Source organism: Cololabis saira, chromosome 8 (genome assembly GCF_033807715.1).
Source record: "Cololabis saira isolate AMF1-May2022 chromosome 8, fColSai1.1, whole genome shotgun sequence".
Taxonomy (NCBI): Eukaryota; Metazoa; Chordata; class Actinopteri; order Beloniformes; family Belonidae; genus Cololabis; species Cololabis saira.
Window position 1 is genome coordinate 27,391,771 of NC_084594.1, and position 15,640 is coordinate 27,407,410.

Sequence of the window (15,640 nt, forward strand, 5' to 3'; positions counted from 1 at the left end):
TTTGAAGGTCTTTTAGGCTGCATGTTTATCTGAAGCCCAGCTGTTTATGCCTGAATTACTCATCTTGTGTATTTATCCTTGTGATTTTGTGTTCCCAGGCACCAATCTCTGCAGTAAAAACAATGGAGACTGCTCCCAGCTGTGCCTCCCCACCTCCCCTACCACTAGAGCGTGCATGTGCACGGCAGGATACAGCCTGCGAAGAGGCCAGCAGTCTTGTGAAGGTACGACGCATCCAAGCACGCATACGGAGTTAGATTTTAAACAAACGCAAGTCTCAGAATCTGATGAAAATGACATAGTTTTCGAAAGGCCCGTTTTCTGTTTGCTCTCTGCAGGTGTGGGATCTTTCCTGCTGTACTCAGTCCACGAGGGCATTCGTGGGATTCCTTTGGACCCATCTGACAAGTCTGATGCCCTGGTTCCAGTGTCTGGCACCTCCCTGGCTGTGGGCATAGATTTCCATGCTGGTAAGACTTTTGACAACAGCATCTCATTTGTTTATTAAAAAGGATCCCCATTAGTCTTCACCATGGGAAGACTATTCTTCCTGGGGTCCACACATAGACATACAAAAGAACAATAATACAACTCAAAAAGGGTGAAAAACATTCACTACAATTCCTGAAATAATAAATTGAACCAAAAATAAAAGATTAAGTAACCCACCATCCACATCTTAAGTAGCATTATTTGCTACTATCACCAGATCTGTATCCACTTTTGAGCAAAATAATTTGCAACGACTTTATAATTTATAATATACCCATACCTCTATTTATAGTAGTATAAATATATTACATATCATAATATACTCATACATTATAATATACTCATACTTCTAAACTATATATACACTCATAGCCTGCAGTGATTTAGAATATGTTTACTATTAAATTTATAATATATATAATATACATACAATTTGCACAATAATCACAGTATATACCTATGACCAATCCTTCTGAACTACAGCCTGCTTAGGTCTCCTTTTAAAACCTGACATCTTGTTTATTGCAACTATACATGGGGGGAGATGGTTCCAGTGTGCGACTGCTCTATACATTACTGTTTTTTTCAAAGCATTGGTTCTGGGCATAGGCAGAGAAAAGTGATTAGCTAGGGCCAGTCTGGTATCATAGCTGTGTCTATTATTTGTTGGTAGAAGTTGCATAAACAAGAAGCCAGGTTTGCGTAATATACAGATATTCTTCAAAAACATAATAAGGCTGCATGCTAGTCGATCCTCCACCATCATCCAAGACACCTCAGCATGCATACTCTCAACATTGTTTCGGATAGAGCAGCGGAGAGCAAGGCGTGCCGCTCTGTTCTGAGTGAACTCTTTTCCTTGTTTACTCCAGAGTTCTAGTTAATCAGTAAGTTCTCAGGTTTAACGTATCTTGTATAAATGCTTCTATATCTGCTGCAACTTGTTTCCTTTTTCTGCAGACAATGACACAATCTACTGGGTGGATATGGGTCTAAGCACCATCAGCAGGGCCAAGAGAGACCAGACGTGGAGAGAGGACGTGGTCACCAATGGCATTGGCAGGGTGGAGGGCATTGCTGTTGACTGGATAGCTGGTGAGACACAACAATGCTATTACATTAAGAAACATATTTCTTTAATTTGATGCAGAAAAATATTTTGTAGAAGTTGTTTCATGTTAGAAAACTACCGGAAAAAAACTAGAACCCCATCTGTAACATTATTGGAGGTAAATTATAAGTGTATACTATATTCCTTTAGTTTCACACAGCTTCATTGTACATTGTACATGAATGTTGTTTCAGTGTCTTGTTGCTAGTAGAAGCCAGCACATGAACCTACTGAGCTGAGAAAACATCACAGAGATATACATAGAGCATGCATGAGTAAAAATAAGTTATTTGTTAAATTTAATGTCACAAACGTGGAAGCAAGGTTACAATCTCTGAACTATGCATGTATCATGTGCACGGATTCCCCACTGCATCACTGTTTCATCTCCACCCACCACAGGAAACATTTACTGGACTGACCAAGGTTTTGACGTCATTGAGGTGGCGCGACTCAACGGCTCCTTCCGCTATGTGGTGATCTCCCAGGGCCTGGACAAGCCACGTGCCATCACCGTCCATCCTGAAAAAGGGTGAGGAAGAGCAGGGTTGTGCGACTTTTACCTCCCTGCTTTAATCTGCAATTTTTGTTAGAAATTGCTTCTGAATTTGTGTGGGGTTTTTTTCTTGTAGCTATCTGTTCTGGACAGAGTGGGGCCAGTATCCCCGCATTGAGCGGTCTCGCCTGGACGGCACGCAGAGGGCCGTCCTGGTCAACGGCAGTATCAGCTGGCCCAACGGCATCTCCATTGATTATCAGGTACACCTATACCAGGGGTTGGCAACCCGCGGCTCCAGAGCCGCATGCGGCTCTTTAGCGCCGCCCTGGTGGCTCCTGGAGCTTTTTCAAAAATGTTTGACCTTTTTTTTCTTTTTTCCTTCTTTTTTTCTGCTTCTTTTTTTTTCTTCCTTTTTCCTTTCCTTTTTTTCTCTCGAAATTTTGACTTTTCTCACGAAATTATGACTATTTCTTCGACATTTCGACTTTTTTCTAAACAGTTTGACTTTTTTCTCAAAATTGTGACTTTTTTCTCAATATTTTGACTTTTTTCTCGACATTTTGACTTTTTTCTCAAGATTGTATTTCAACATTAATCTTGACATTTTGACTTTTTTCTCGACATTTTGACTTTTTTTCATGACATTTCGACTTTTTTCTCAAAGTACATAATGAAAAAAAATAATCCTCCCCCAGCATGTGTTGTCTTCATTCTAAGGCTTATACAAGACTTTTCATTTTTTGCGGCTCCAGACATATTTGTTTTTTGCGTTTTTGGTCCAATATGGCTCTTTCAACATTTTGGGTTGCTGACCTCTGACCTATACAGACCTTTGTTGTTCTGTTTTTTTTACAATCAGTGAGCCCCATATCAACATATTACTTTGTGTGTGCATGTAGGAAAGTCTGCTATACTGGTGTGACGCCAGGACAGACAAGATTGAGCGCATTAACCTGGAGACTGGAGAAAACAGGGAGGTGGTGCTGGCGAACAACAACATGGACATGTTCTCTGTGTCTGTGTTTGAGAGCTACATCTACTGGAGTGATAGGTATGTCTTATCCTTAGGTTTGAAGGAAGTAGGATGAGACTGTGTACATATATCTGCAATCTTCTGCTCTTTAATGTTGCATGGGTGTCTGCTTTTCCCATAGGACACATGCAAACGGCTCCATCAAGCGCGGCAGCAAGGATAACGCCACAGACTCCGTCTCCCTGAGAACTGGCATCGGGGTGCAGCTCAAAGACATCAAGGTCTTCAACAGAGCCAGACAGCAAGGTACTCAGTCTGTTGGAAATGTGTGCAATCCGAATCACTCAAGTTCTGGGTTTCTAAAGGATATGTAGTTGAATTTAACAGATAAAAATACCGTATTTTCTGGACTATAAGCCGCACCCGCATACAAGCCGCATCCGCTCTATTTAAAAAAAAAAAAAAGATTTGCCAGCCATAGATATTTATGTTGTTAGATTAGATATTTACTACATGTAAAGAACGATTTTGAACTGTAAATGATGTACATGTATGTACCTAAATAGATCCTTTCCTAACAGTGTCTTTTTTTTTTTTTTGAACAATATTTTTATTCAATTTCAATATAAATGTACAAAAAAAACAAAGCAATCAGCAAGTATCATATTAATTGTCCAACAAAATGTAAGCAGGTCCTGCCGTGTCCATACAGACAAAAATAAAACAAGACAGAAAACAAGACAAAAAAAATAAAATAATTAAAATTAAATGGAAAAAAAAACTAAGAAAAATAAAATAAAAAATGTCACACTCAATAGTCTCACAAACAAACTTAGATTGTCACACTTGTTCTACAGACATATATATTCTATTGTTGCTTGAGAAAGTCCATTAAAGATGTCCATATTTCTTCGAATTCTCGTGCTTTACCTCTAATCACATAAGTCCGCTTTTCCATCGTAATACACATTGCCATCTCCCTAATCCAAGACTGTGTAGATGAAACCTCAGTCTCTCTCCAGGAAAAAGCAAACCTCCTTCCCTAACAGTGTCTTTTAACGCGGCAGCAAGTTTGCTTCTACCTACTTCTATCTGCTAAAGAAGAAGTAGCGTATTCTTCTTTGCATTTATTTGGTCTTAGTTTTGATTCTAATTCCGGTTAGAGCGCCCCGAGCAGTGGAAGAAAAATCCACAGAATAGCCGCACCTTTGTATAAGCCGCATGGTTGAAAACCTATGAAAAAAGTAGCGGCTTATAGTCCAGAAAATACGGTATATGGAATTATTTTTTGTATATGTGACGTAAATGTGATTTTTATGACTGTCTGTAGGAACAAACGTGTGCAAAGACAACAATGGCGGATGTCAGCAGTTGTGTCTTTTCCGTGGCGACAAGCAGCGCACGTGCGCCTGTGCTCACGGCATGCTGGCCGAAGACGGTCGGAGCTGCCGCGACTACGACGGCTACCTCCTCTACTCCGAGAGAACCATACTGAAGAGCGTCCACCTGTCGGATGAAAACAACCTCAACGCACCCATAAAACCCTTCGAGGACCCGGAGCACATGAAAAACGTCATCGCGCTCACGTTCGACCACAGAGGAGGAGGAGGGAAAGGAGCTAACCGCATCTTCTTCAGCGACATTCACTTTGGCAACATCCAGCAAATCAGCGACAACGGATCTGACCGCAAGACGGTCGTAGAGAGTGAGTTTTTTTATTCTGATGTTTGTTTTTTTCCCATGTTATCTGTCACCCAGCTGCTTCCTCGGTTCATCCCTCGCTGCTTCTTCAGCAGACTTGTCATTTGTCAAATTATTTCATGTTGCCCACCGGATGAGAAATCTGTCTGTAGAAAAGAAAAAAGGCTGTATGCTTGTTAGGGATGGACGGTATGGACTAAAAAATGTATCACGATAATTTCTGGCATTTATCCCGATAACGATAAAAATGACGATAAAAGAAAATACCAATTCAACTCCACCTTTGTAACTATAAATGTATCTCGCTCTCAGATCTGCCATGTTTGTTACACAAAAACGTCATCAACGGGAATTTATCTTTCTTTTTTTCTTTCTTTCTTTCTTTCTTTCTTTCTTTCTTTCTTTCTTTCTTTCTTTCTTTCTTTCTTTCTTTCTTTCTTTCTTTCTTTCTTTCTTTCTTTCTTTCTTTCAGGCTCATTTCCTTCCTTCCTTCTTTCCTCCTGCTCTATCCTTCCTTCTTCCCTTCCTCTTTCCTTCCTTCCTTCCTCCTTTCCTTGTTTTCTCCCTTCCTTCTCCCCTTTCCTTCCTTCCTTCCTTCCTTCCTTCCTTCCTTCCTTCCTTCTTTCCTCCTGCTCTCTCCTTCCTTCTTCCCTTCCTCTTTTCTCCCTTCCTTCCTCCTTTCCTTGTTTTCTCCCTTCCTTCTTCCTTTCCTTTCTTCCTTCATTCCTCCTGCTCTCTCCTTCCTTCTTCCCTTCCTCTTTACTCCCTTCCTTCCTTCCTTCCTTCCTTCCTTCCTTCCTTCCTTCCTTCCTTCCTTCCTTCCTTCCTTCCTTCCTTCCTTCCTTCCTTCCTTCCTTCCTTCCTTCACATAAGTTGTGCGTGGATTTAACTCAGAACCATAAATCAGCTTTACACAAAAACATCATCAACGGGAATTTATCGTTTTTACCACAAGATGACAAATTCTTACCGTGGGGAATTTTTTTGACGGTATATCGTGAACGGTAAAATATCGCCCATTCCTAATGCTTGTCTACTTGATCTAAAAAAAAACAAAACCTGAAGACTTTATTTCTTGAAGTTGCTGCCAAAGTAAGAAGAAAACACTGATAGTTTGTTTTTTATCTGTGCTTTGAGAATATAGTGCATGCAAAAATGAAGAGGTCCAGAGACAAAGAGACTTTATTCACCTTATCTTGGCACAAAAAACACAGCTTCAGTGTTAATGTTTTACCAACATGCCTCTACTTTAGTCTGTTTTGCAAGGAGTGTGTGATTCAGGAGGGTTTCTCCTGCTGTGCATGTAAAGCAGTAACCCCCAGAGGAAACCTTGTGATCTTTTTACACAGTATCCTGACTAACAGTAAATGCAGTGAGGATGCAAAGAAATGTAATGGTGCTGTTAGTGTTTAACATGCAAGTAGGGGGGTGGTTGCTCTCAGGGTTTCCTCCGGGTCCATACAGTAACAGTGTCAGGCAGCAGACATGGCCACCGCCACATTTGCTGTTTGTCCGTCCCTCTTGAACAGCCTCAGTAGGTCCTGTCTGAACTTTTGGGACATTAGCACATAGAGGATGGGGTTCATCACTGTCGAGGAGGTTGCCATGAGTCGTGCAAACACACTGAAGGGCCCGTAACGCGGCGAGGCTCCGGTGGAGCTGTTATCCGTCAGTCGGGCCAGAGTGAGGCCGTAGGAGGGCAGCCAGCAGACGGTGAAGGCCAGCACCAGCATGGCCGTCGTCAGAGTTACTCTGCTCTGATAGCGCTCCACCTGGGGGGCCCTGCCGGCGTGCTGACGCCCACACAGGAAGATGTAGATGCTGCCGTACGCCACCGCGATGGTGACCAGTGGAAGCAGGAAGGCCATGACAAAGTGAAACAGTTCATAGATCAGCTGGTCTCGCTGAGACAGGAAAGCGAAGCAAGCGAGTCCATCTGGGTCTTTCTTTGGGGTTCCGAGGGAGCGAAAGACAAACTGGGGAGCGCCAAGACTGAGGGCCGGAACCCAGAGCAGCACAGCGACTGCAGACACCCGGCGAGGGGTGAGCAGGCTGTACGCCCTGTTGGGCTTCACGACAGTCAGGTACCGACACACGGCTAGCGTCGCCAGAGTGAAGACGCTGGCCGAGGAGCAGGCGGAACCCAAGAAACCAAGCAGGCGACACATGAATGTCCCAAACGGCCACTCCTGCATGGCGATGGCAGCTGTGTGGAAGGGAACCGTGGAAAGCAAGAGCAGGTCCGCAGCGCTCAGCGCCAGCAGGAGGATGTCCGTCCCTGCACCCGCCCTCGGGCTCTGAGGAGACCGTCTCCTCCATCGCCCGCGTAAAATCACTATCACGAGAGTGTGCCCGCTGACTCCCAGAACCAGAATCACGGCGTCCAGTATCGGGACGAGGATCTGCTCCACGTGGGCCGGGCCGGGGTCGCTGCTGTTCCCCGGCAGACCCTCTAAACTTGTAGAGTTCAGCGTCCCGTCCTCAGCTCCGCTCATTCTGCTACTGTCGAGACACAGACGAGGTTTGTTGGTTCAGTACACGTACGCGGCCATAAAACTGCTGATAATACACGTAGGAATGCTTACTCAAGCTGTGGGACAATAAAAGAGAACTCAGGAATAACATGACACAGATTTCTTAGCATTTGAGATCCAGGGTGTTTAAAAAGAAGCTGATTGTTAAATATGTGTACACATTACATACATTCCTCTTCCTTGTTACATCAAAATGCCGTTTTAGTAGTTAAAACTCCTTCCCGTGTACTGGATGTTAATCAGGTCCAATCGGCTTCCTCTGCTGAAGACACAGTCCTCCCCTCCTCCTGGCCGCTGGGGCATTTGTTATTCCTCTTTAGGTTCCCGTTTCGGTCGAGTGTGAAAGTTGTAGAGTTTGATTTCCCGTCACCTCCGAGAAGGCAGCTATTCCGCGTAACGTCTCAATCGGTCCGTAGTCGGCATTCCTCCGGGGAAGCGTGAGGGAGCGCGGGCAGCCGGAGGAGGTGCAGAGCTTGACGGTGAGAGAGGAGATTAAATCCAGTAAACGGAAGGTGAACTCTGGACCGATTCTGATAGAGCAGAATGAAGATTGGCCGGTGAAGGAGGGTCTAACAAGGTTTTCCCCAAACGTCACTGTTCCAACTCCTTTTCTGAAACAGATCTGTTTAGACACGTTGTACACACACACACACACACACACACACACATTTACAAAACCTACACAGAGGCTGCTAAAACACAAAAAGGCTGGGTAAAATAGTGTTGACCTTGGTCTGGGTAATTATTGACTGGTGTCCTGATAGCGGACGTTGAGCTGCTCTCACACCTACTACTGATAAATGTCATAAAGTCAATGCTACTTTAACCACCATCAAGAGTTATTTACTGCACTCATCTGTTTTTGTTCACAGAAGCAAATGAATGGACAAATACACAGGCGTGGGTCAAGAACAATGTGGAGATGAGGTTAAGTAAAAAGGGGGAGCGATGCGTCTAGCCATTTGGAATTCATTAACAGCAGCAAAGAAATAGGAAATGGGAGGAAATGGATTTTGTGTTGTACCCCATCGATTTCTAGAGTGCCGTGATTTATGAGGGCAAGAAAACTGGGCAGTTTTTTTTTCTTCTATGCATTGCATTTTTTTCGTCAGCGCTCTGCTTCTCTCAGGATCTCACAGCACGCACGGCCCCGGTGAGGTTTCACGTCTGTGCTGTGGCGGTGGAGATGTTGAGGAGCGGTGTTAAGAGTCTCACCTGGGGGTGAACCTCGCCGCGCCTTCAAGCCAGAGCTGTGATAGCGTGATATTAACACCCAGCCCTGAGAAAGGGCCACTCAGATGCTCAGGCGCTCGCGGGTCCGTTCCAGTAGCAAGTCATTGGCTATAACTAATAAGTTGTTACTGGAGCGATGGGCCACGTTCTGCACATGTGCAGTGGTGGACAGTAACGGAGTAAATTTACTTGAGTACTGTACTTAAGCACATATCCAGAGGATTTGTACTTTACTTGAGTATTAGATTTCTTTGGTACTTATTACTCTTACTTGAATACATTTCCAAGACAAATATTTTTACTTTTACTCGAGTAAATTTCTAGGAAGGCTGAAAAGTACTCGTTACTTTCAGGTCTGCTCTTTTTTCTTCTTCCCTAAAATCCTATTGGACACAAGCTGTTTTTGTCAAAGGAGGACACCTGTCACAGTGCACGCTCTCCACTGGGATGTACGTAAAGAGGAAATACGTCAAGCCTCCTCAAAACGATACCGCCAAAGTAGCCTGCGTTTGTCAAGACAGAGCCGCAACAATGGCTACAACATTAAGTTATTGAAAGCAGAGATGTAGTTTTTTGTAAAGCAGTGGTGTTTGAGGGGGATCCAGACTTAGTTGGATGGTGCAGGTTCATTTGGTTTCAGTTCATGATTGTTAATAAACTCTGCATCATCTGCTGTCCTTTTATGATCCCATTCATTTGATTTGTTTTTGGTGTTTCTGCAGGTTTTATATAACATTGTGGTTCTAAAAGCAGCACATCAGTGCAGCTGGTTTCAAAGAGTTAATTCTCAGAAACAAGAGTTAAAAGATCCTTAAATTAATTTAGAAAAAATATAGTAATTTACTGATGTGGAAAATAAGAAATTTACTCTTACTTTTACTTAAAGTAAATTTAAAAGCATTTACTTTTGGATACTTAAGTACCTTTAAAAGCAAGTACTTTTCTACTCTTACTCGAGTAATATTTTGACTGAGCTACTTTTACTTGTAACGGAGTAAATTTTAACCAGTAGTATTTGTACTCTTACTCAAGTACTGGGGTCGAGTACTCTGTCCACCTCTGCACATGTGTGTGCGCAGACTGTCTCTGAGCAGCCGAGCAGCTGGGCTCTGTCTGCTGCTACAGAACTTTGTGTTCCTCCATTTTGGCTGACTCCCGCGTGTCCTCTGGCCTGCTGCTCGCAGGCAAGACGCTCGCCACCTCTTACTCATTTCAAAGCTGTGGAGCAGTATAAAACGAAAAATTCCTCTTACTCTTCATCTGTTGATGAGGTAGTGCAGTGGAAATAAGTACGCCAGTCGCTGACCTTTTCACTTAACTATTTGCTGGATAAAAGCCTCGAATCACACAGTGTTCTTTGTCATTAATACCAAGCTGTCATGTTCAGAGCTCTGACTCTGCGCTGCCACGCAGCCGTCAGCCAACACCGAGCCGTTGCCAGATCGTCCACACTTGGCCTTTTAACACGATGTTGGAATTGACGTATTTCTTTTCCTTCCCCTCTTTTTATCTTCTGGGCTTTTTTTTTCCTCCTCTCACCTCTTTGCCCTTCTTCCTCTTCTGTCCTTTTCCTTCCTTCTTCTTTCTTTTCCAGATGTGGGCTCAGTGGAGGGTTTGGCGTACCACAGGGGCTGGGATATGTTATACTGGACCAGCTACACGACCTCAACCATCACCCGCCACACCGTGGATCAGGGCAGCTGGGGGGCCGTTGACCGACACACTGTGGTCACCATGTCTGGAGACGACCACCCCCGGGCCTTCGTTCTCGATGAGTGTCAAAGGTTAGAGCTGAGTCACGTGTCCCATTAAACCGCCACCTGTTTTTCTGTCTGTTCACACACCTGATTGTCCCTTCATCCCTTCATGCAGCCTGATGTTTTGGACCAACTGGAATGAGCAGTCTCCCAGTATCATGCGTGCCACGCTGAACGGTGCCAACGTCCTTGTGATCATCGGCACTGACATCAGAACCCCTAACGGCCTGGCCATAGACCACCGGGCTGAAAAACTTTACTTCTCTGACGCCACACTGGACAAGATTGAGCGCTGCGAGTACGACGGCAGCCGGCGCTACGTGAGTGACGGAACCATAGAATAAATTCTTTCTTCTGCTGTATTTTGGGGGGGGACAGTGGTGGACAGTAACGGAGTAAATTTACTTGAGTACTGTACTTAAGTACAATTCCAGAGGATTTGTACTTTACTTGAGTATTAGATTTCTTTGGTACTTATTACTCTTACTTGAATACATTTCCAAGACAAATATTTTTACCTTTACTCGAGTAAATTTCTAGGAAGGCTGAAAAGTACTCGTTACTTTCAGGTCTGCTCTTTTTTCTTCTTCCCTAAAATCCTATTGGACACAAGCTGTTTTTGTCAAAGGAGGAGACCTATCACAGTGCACTCTCTCCACTGGGATGTACGTAAAGCGGAAATACGTCAAGCCTCCTCAAAACGATACCGCCAAAGTAGCCTGCGTTTGTCAAGACAGAGCCGCAACAATGGCTACGCCTGCTTTTTTTGTAAAGCAGTGGTCTCTGAGGGGGATCCAGACTTAGTTGGATGGTGCAGGTTCATTTGGTTTCAGTTCATGATTGTTAATAAACTCTGCATCATCTGCTGTCCTCTTATGATCCCATTCATTTGATTTGTTTTTGGTGTTTCTGCAGGTTTTATATAACATTATGGTTCTAAAAGCAGCACATCAGTGCAGCTGGTTTCAAAGAGTTAATTCTCAGAAACAAGAGTTAAAAGATCCTTAAATTAATTTAGAAAAAATATAGTAATTTACTGATGTGGAAAATAAGAAATGTACTCTTACTCTTACTCTTACTTTTACTTAAAGTAAATTTAAAAGCATTTACTTTTGGATACTTAAGTACCTTTAAAAGCAAGTACTTTTCTACTCTTACTCGAGTAATATTTTGACTGAGCTACTTTTACTTGTAACGGAGTACATTTTGACCAGTAGTATTTGTACTCTTACTCAAGTACCGGGGGCGAGTACTCTGTCCACCTCTGGGGGGGGTTATGTAATAACAACTCTTGGTTCTGATCTTTCACATCATTTGCGAGGCTGTGATTTCTTCAACTGGTCTGCAGCTCTGATTGCGGTTGTGCTGCCCCCTGCAGGTGGTGCTGAAGAACGAGCCGGTCCACCCGTTCGGCCTGGCCGTGTACGGAGACTACATCTTCTGGACGGACTGGGTGAGGAGGGCCGTGCTGCGGGCTGACAAATACACCGGAGGAGACATGAAGGTGCTGCGTGCCGACATCCCCCAGCAGCCGATGGGCATTGTTGCAGTGGCCAATGACACTAACAGCTGTAAGTTTTCTCTCTTCTTTTCGTGTTATTCGAGTGGTGATCTCCTTGTATGAAGGACATAACGTGTAGGACTGCATGATGCACAGATCAAGTTTTTAATCATGCAATTTTAGGATTTGGATTTAGATTGTGTTCATTTTCTTGACAAATGATCCGGTATTGCACTAATGCATGTGAACCAAGCACACAACTTTGCCCAGTAAAACCGCTCTTTATGTTTATAATTTGAGAGAAAATTGACATGGCAGAAATTGAGATGATATATCAATTCAATTCAATTCAATTCACACTTTATTGAAGACACATCTCGAGAAAAGGTCCATAGTACAACACATATATAAAGATTTACCTCTTCTTTTAGCCTTTGCCTGTCTCTTTTTCTCTGCCACATCTCCCCTCTCACGTTGCCTCATTTGCTTTACCGTCTCACACTCCGGTACCCACGAGACCACGCGAGCAGAGAGAGCCTGCCGAAGCAGCTACAAATCCTGTTTAGATTGAGTCGCACACAATTATGCACCGAGCCAGAGGCTGAGCTCTCGCCACGCTCATGCAAGCGCACCCGCCTGCATGCGTGCATGCACGGAGGGTCAATGTTAGATTCATTTAAAGAGATCATCGAGAAACAGCGGGAGCAGAGCCAAGTGCTGCAAACCTAAAACGGCAGACCATAAAATGCGCTGAACACAGTACGAAGTAATGACACGATAACAACAAAGGGATTTAACAAAGCTAATATTTAAAGCTCTTGTTGAATCGGATGCCAGGGAGAAGAGGTTGGTATTCAGCAGCAGTTTGTATAGTCTGAGCAGGTCTCGGATGAAAAAGGAAGCTGCTCCAGAGTTGACTGCGGAGGCAGAGAGGCGATGACATCTGTGGGCGAATATGGTCTGGAGGTTGTCTAAATTCCTGAACATATGTGCATGTTTGAGATGTAACATTTCCACATGTCTGCACAGGTGAGTTCTCGCTGTGTCGTGTCAACAATGGAGGATGTCAGGACCTGTGTCTGCTCACCTCGGAGGGAAGGGTCAACTGTAGTTGTCGGGGCGATCGGAAGCTTTTGGACGACAGCACTTGCATTGGTAATACGAGAGCTGAATTCATTCAAACAAAGCCAAAAGTCCTCTTAGCTAGTGCAATCTGGCACCACTAAATGACTTTAAAAGCAATCAAAAACCTTTTTCTATATTGTGTTGCAGCCCTCAACACTACATGTAATAGCATTGACGAGTTTGAGTGCGGAAATGGCGACTGCATCCACTACGCGCTGACCTGTGATGGCATGGCGCACTGCAAGGACAAGTCTGATGAGAAGCAGTCCTACTGTAGTGAGTGGAAGCTTTTTATTTGTCAGAACTCACCTAATTTTACTTGTTGACGTTTGTAATGCGAGCCTGTCCTGTTTTCAGCCACCCGCGTGTGCAAGAAGGGCTACAGGCGATGTGTGAACACCCGCTGTGTGGAGCACAGTACCTGGTGCAATGGGCAGGACGACTGCGGGGACAATTCTGATGAGCTGTTCTGCAACAGTGAGTCGTCACGCTCAAATCAGCTCTGTTGACTTTATTTGTATCGCACCAATTCATCACAAACAACATATCAGGACACTTCACAGAGAACGCAAACCGGTTCAGCACAAGTCCAATTAAATACAGTTCACTTCAGTCCAATTATTATCCAATTATACCCAGATTGTTATTTTCCAGTTCATTCCATTCGGTCTGATGGATTCTAATTGTATTTATATAATTACGATTCTTAAAAAATAACATGGCTGAGGAAACCAACAGGTGGCATCAAACCTTCCCCCTCTGGAAACACCAGGATGTGTTTCCTCTGCCGAGGGAGAAAACAACTACCAGGTTCAGGAAGTGGACAGATAATAAGCTTAAAGGAGACCTATTATGGCATTTGATGTATATTTTAAACAGGCCTTGAATGTCTTAAAAACAATCAAAAGCTTGTTTTTTCTACATAAATCAGAAATTCAGCCTGTGGGCCATGTCTTTATTTTTACCGCTTCTAACCTTCTCTATGAGGGATTCTGAGGGAGGGGAGGCTATGATAATGAAGCCTGTGCTGATTGGCTGCCTGAATGACGTGTAGCAGGGGAGGGAACAAAGTCTTGCTCCGGGGAGAATGGCCGGCTCCGTACACAATTAAAGCATGTCCGATGCGAGCGAGCTTCAGCGTAAAAAACAATTCCATTGCTTTATTTTTTTTGTATTAGACTGTCCTAACTGGCCGCGTGTTTAACGGTTTCAGTGTGGACAGAGAGCGTCCGATGTCACGCAGCCTGACGCGATAGACGGACGCTCACATGCAGTTATGACACGGTGTAAACGACTCCCTGGGATCTTAAAGCCTGAATTATGGTTCTGCGTTAAATCGACGCGTACCCTACGCTGTAGGCTCTGCGTTGGTGAAACGCGGAACCATAAATCAGCCTTTAGTTCCCTGAAGAGGGATCCGGGTCACCTCGTCTTCACACTAACAGTTATTTACTCCGATTCCTCATCATTTAATTTCTTATGTTTCAAGACAAATGAATCATGTTAACTGTAAAGAAAACACTGAATGTTCACAAATGACAACTTTATTGTTAAAAAACATTTATGCACTATTACTGGCTCAAGGAAGGACCGTGCGTCTTCTAAAGGTGTCGTTGAAAAGCTTCAGGTGCTTGGAAGATCTGAAACCATCGACAGAAAAAATGTATTACTAATAGTAACATCGGAGCTAAGCTAAATACTTAGCCCATGCAAAGATCATACTTGTAGACAAATATAAATAACATAAAAAATTAACGTCACTCGTGTGCAGTTGCCGGGTCCGTACTGTTGGTACTGATCCTTTTATGAGGGTAAGTGTCGATGCAAAACCTAATTTTTACTGTCCCTCGTTGTTGAAACAGCCACACGATACACTTATACGCTTCGGAACAATGGCTGGCGGAGTTAGTTGTGGGCGTGGTTTCAGCAGCAGAGACCGACCTATGGAAATCGCTCCCGTCGTTGCGTAAGGACGGGAGCAGAATCTGTACGGCTCGTAGAAGTCACATGACACTGGATGGATCCTCCGGCGGGGTGAACAGACACTGCAGAATTTGGGTGCTTTACTCCTTCTCTGTGTTGGCAGGCTGAGGGGAGACCACTTTATATATGTTAAAGCAAGAAAAAACGTGTTTTTCATAATGGGTCCCCTTTAACAGTGGCATGTACTTGCATTAAAAAACTGCTAGATGAGATGCTGGTGCATCATGGGAGTTCCTCCAGCAGTCTAGGCCTATAGCAGCATAGCAAAAGGGATGGCTGAGGATCATCCAAGCCAGTCGTAACTATAACATTCTTTAAAAAGGAAAGTCTAAGTCTAATCTCAAGCATAGAGAGGCTTTTTCCGCCACAGGAGAGTCCCATACCCGAGCGCTCGGCTTCTGGAAACTCCAGGAACCACCAATGAACCTGCAGTCTGAGAGCGGGGTGTGATGAGGATGATGTGGAACTATCAGTTCACTAAAGGCTTTCTATGTGAGGATTTAAGATTTGATCCTGGTTTTAACAGGGATCCAGTGAAGAGAAGCTAAAATTAGAGAAATAATTCCCCTCCCCTCACTAATTCTCATCAAATCCTTTGCTGCAGCATTTCCCACGAGACTTTTTCAGAGAAGTTTGTTGTGATAATAAAAAAAAGTGCAGTTGTGCAGTTCTAAAGTAAAAAATACATTTTTTTCTTCATTATGACAATATTACATAGGTGCTAAACAAAT

General features: G+C 43.8%; 2 protein-coding genes across 2 annotated transcripts in view; one reads left to right on the plus strand and one right to left on the minus strand.

The window, feature by feature from the left end:
- The window catches only part of LOC133448724 (low-density lipoprotein receptor-related protein 1-like), a 118,624-nt gene that overhangs the window by 85,386 nt on the left and 17,598 nt on the right, over positions 1 to 15,640 (plus strand). Inside the window, exons 34-47 of the mRNA XM_061727530.1 lie at positions 99 to 224; positions 339 to 470; positions 1,453 to 1,587; positions 2,006 to 2,135; positions 2,236 to 2,362; positions 3,002 to 3,153; positions 3,257 to 3,381; positions 4,406 to 4,780; positions 10,138 to 10,327; positions 10,416 to 10,620; positions 11,679 to 11,871; positions 12,831 to 12,956; positions 13,074 to 13,202; positions 13,284 to 13,403. Of these exons, the coding sequence (XP_061583514.1) occupies positions 99 to 224; positions 339 to 470; positions 1,453 to 1,587; positions 2,006 to 2,135; positions 2,236 to 2,362; positions 3,002 to 3,153; positions 3,257 to 3,381; positions 4,406 to 4,780; positions 10,138 to 10,327; positions 10,416 to 10,620; positions 11,679 to 11,871; positions 12,831 to 12,956; positions 13,074 to 13,202; positions 13,284 to 13,403 (2,265 nt within the window). The remainder of the gene's footprint in view (positions 1 to 98; positions 225 to 338; positions 471 to 1,452; positions 1,588 to 2,005; positions 2,136 to 2,235; positions 2,363 to 3,001; positions 3,154 to 3,256; positions 3,382 to 4,405; positions 4,781 to 10,137; positions 10,328 to 10,415; positions 10,621 to 11,678; positions 11,872 to 12,830; positions 12,957 to 13,073; positions 13,203 to 13,283; positions 13,404 to 15,640) is intronic.
- On the minus strand, positions 5,770 to 7,933 carry LOC133448725 (delta-type opioid receptor). Its single transcript, XM_061727532.1, has one exon. The coding sequence runs from the start codon at positions 7,269 to 7,271 to the stop codon at positions 6,249 to 6,251; it is 1,023 nt and encodes a 340-aa protein (XP_061583516.1). The 5' UTR covers positions 7,272 to 7,933; the 3' UTR covers positions 5,770 to 6,248.

Coding starts and splice junctions, on each gene's coding strand:
- LOC133448725 (XM_061727532.1), bottom strand. CDS start 7,271: ATGAGCGGAGCTGAGGACGGGACGCTGAACTCTACAAGTTTAGAGGGT.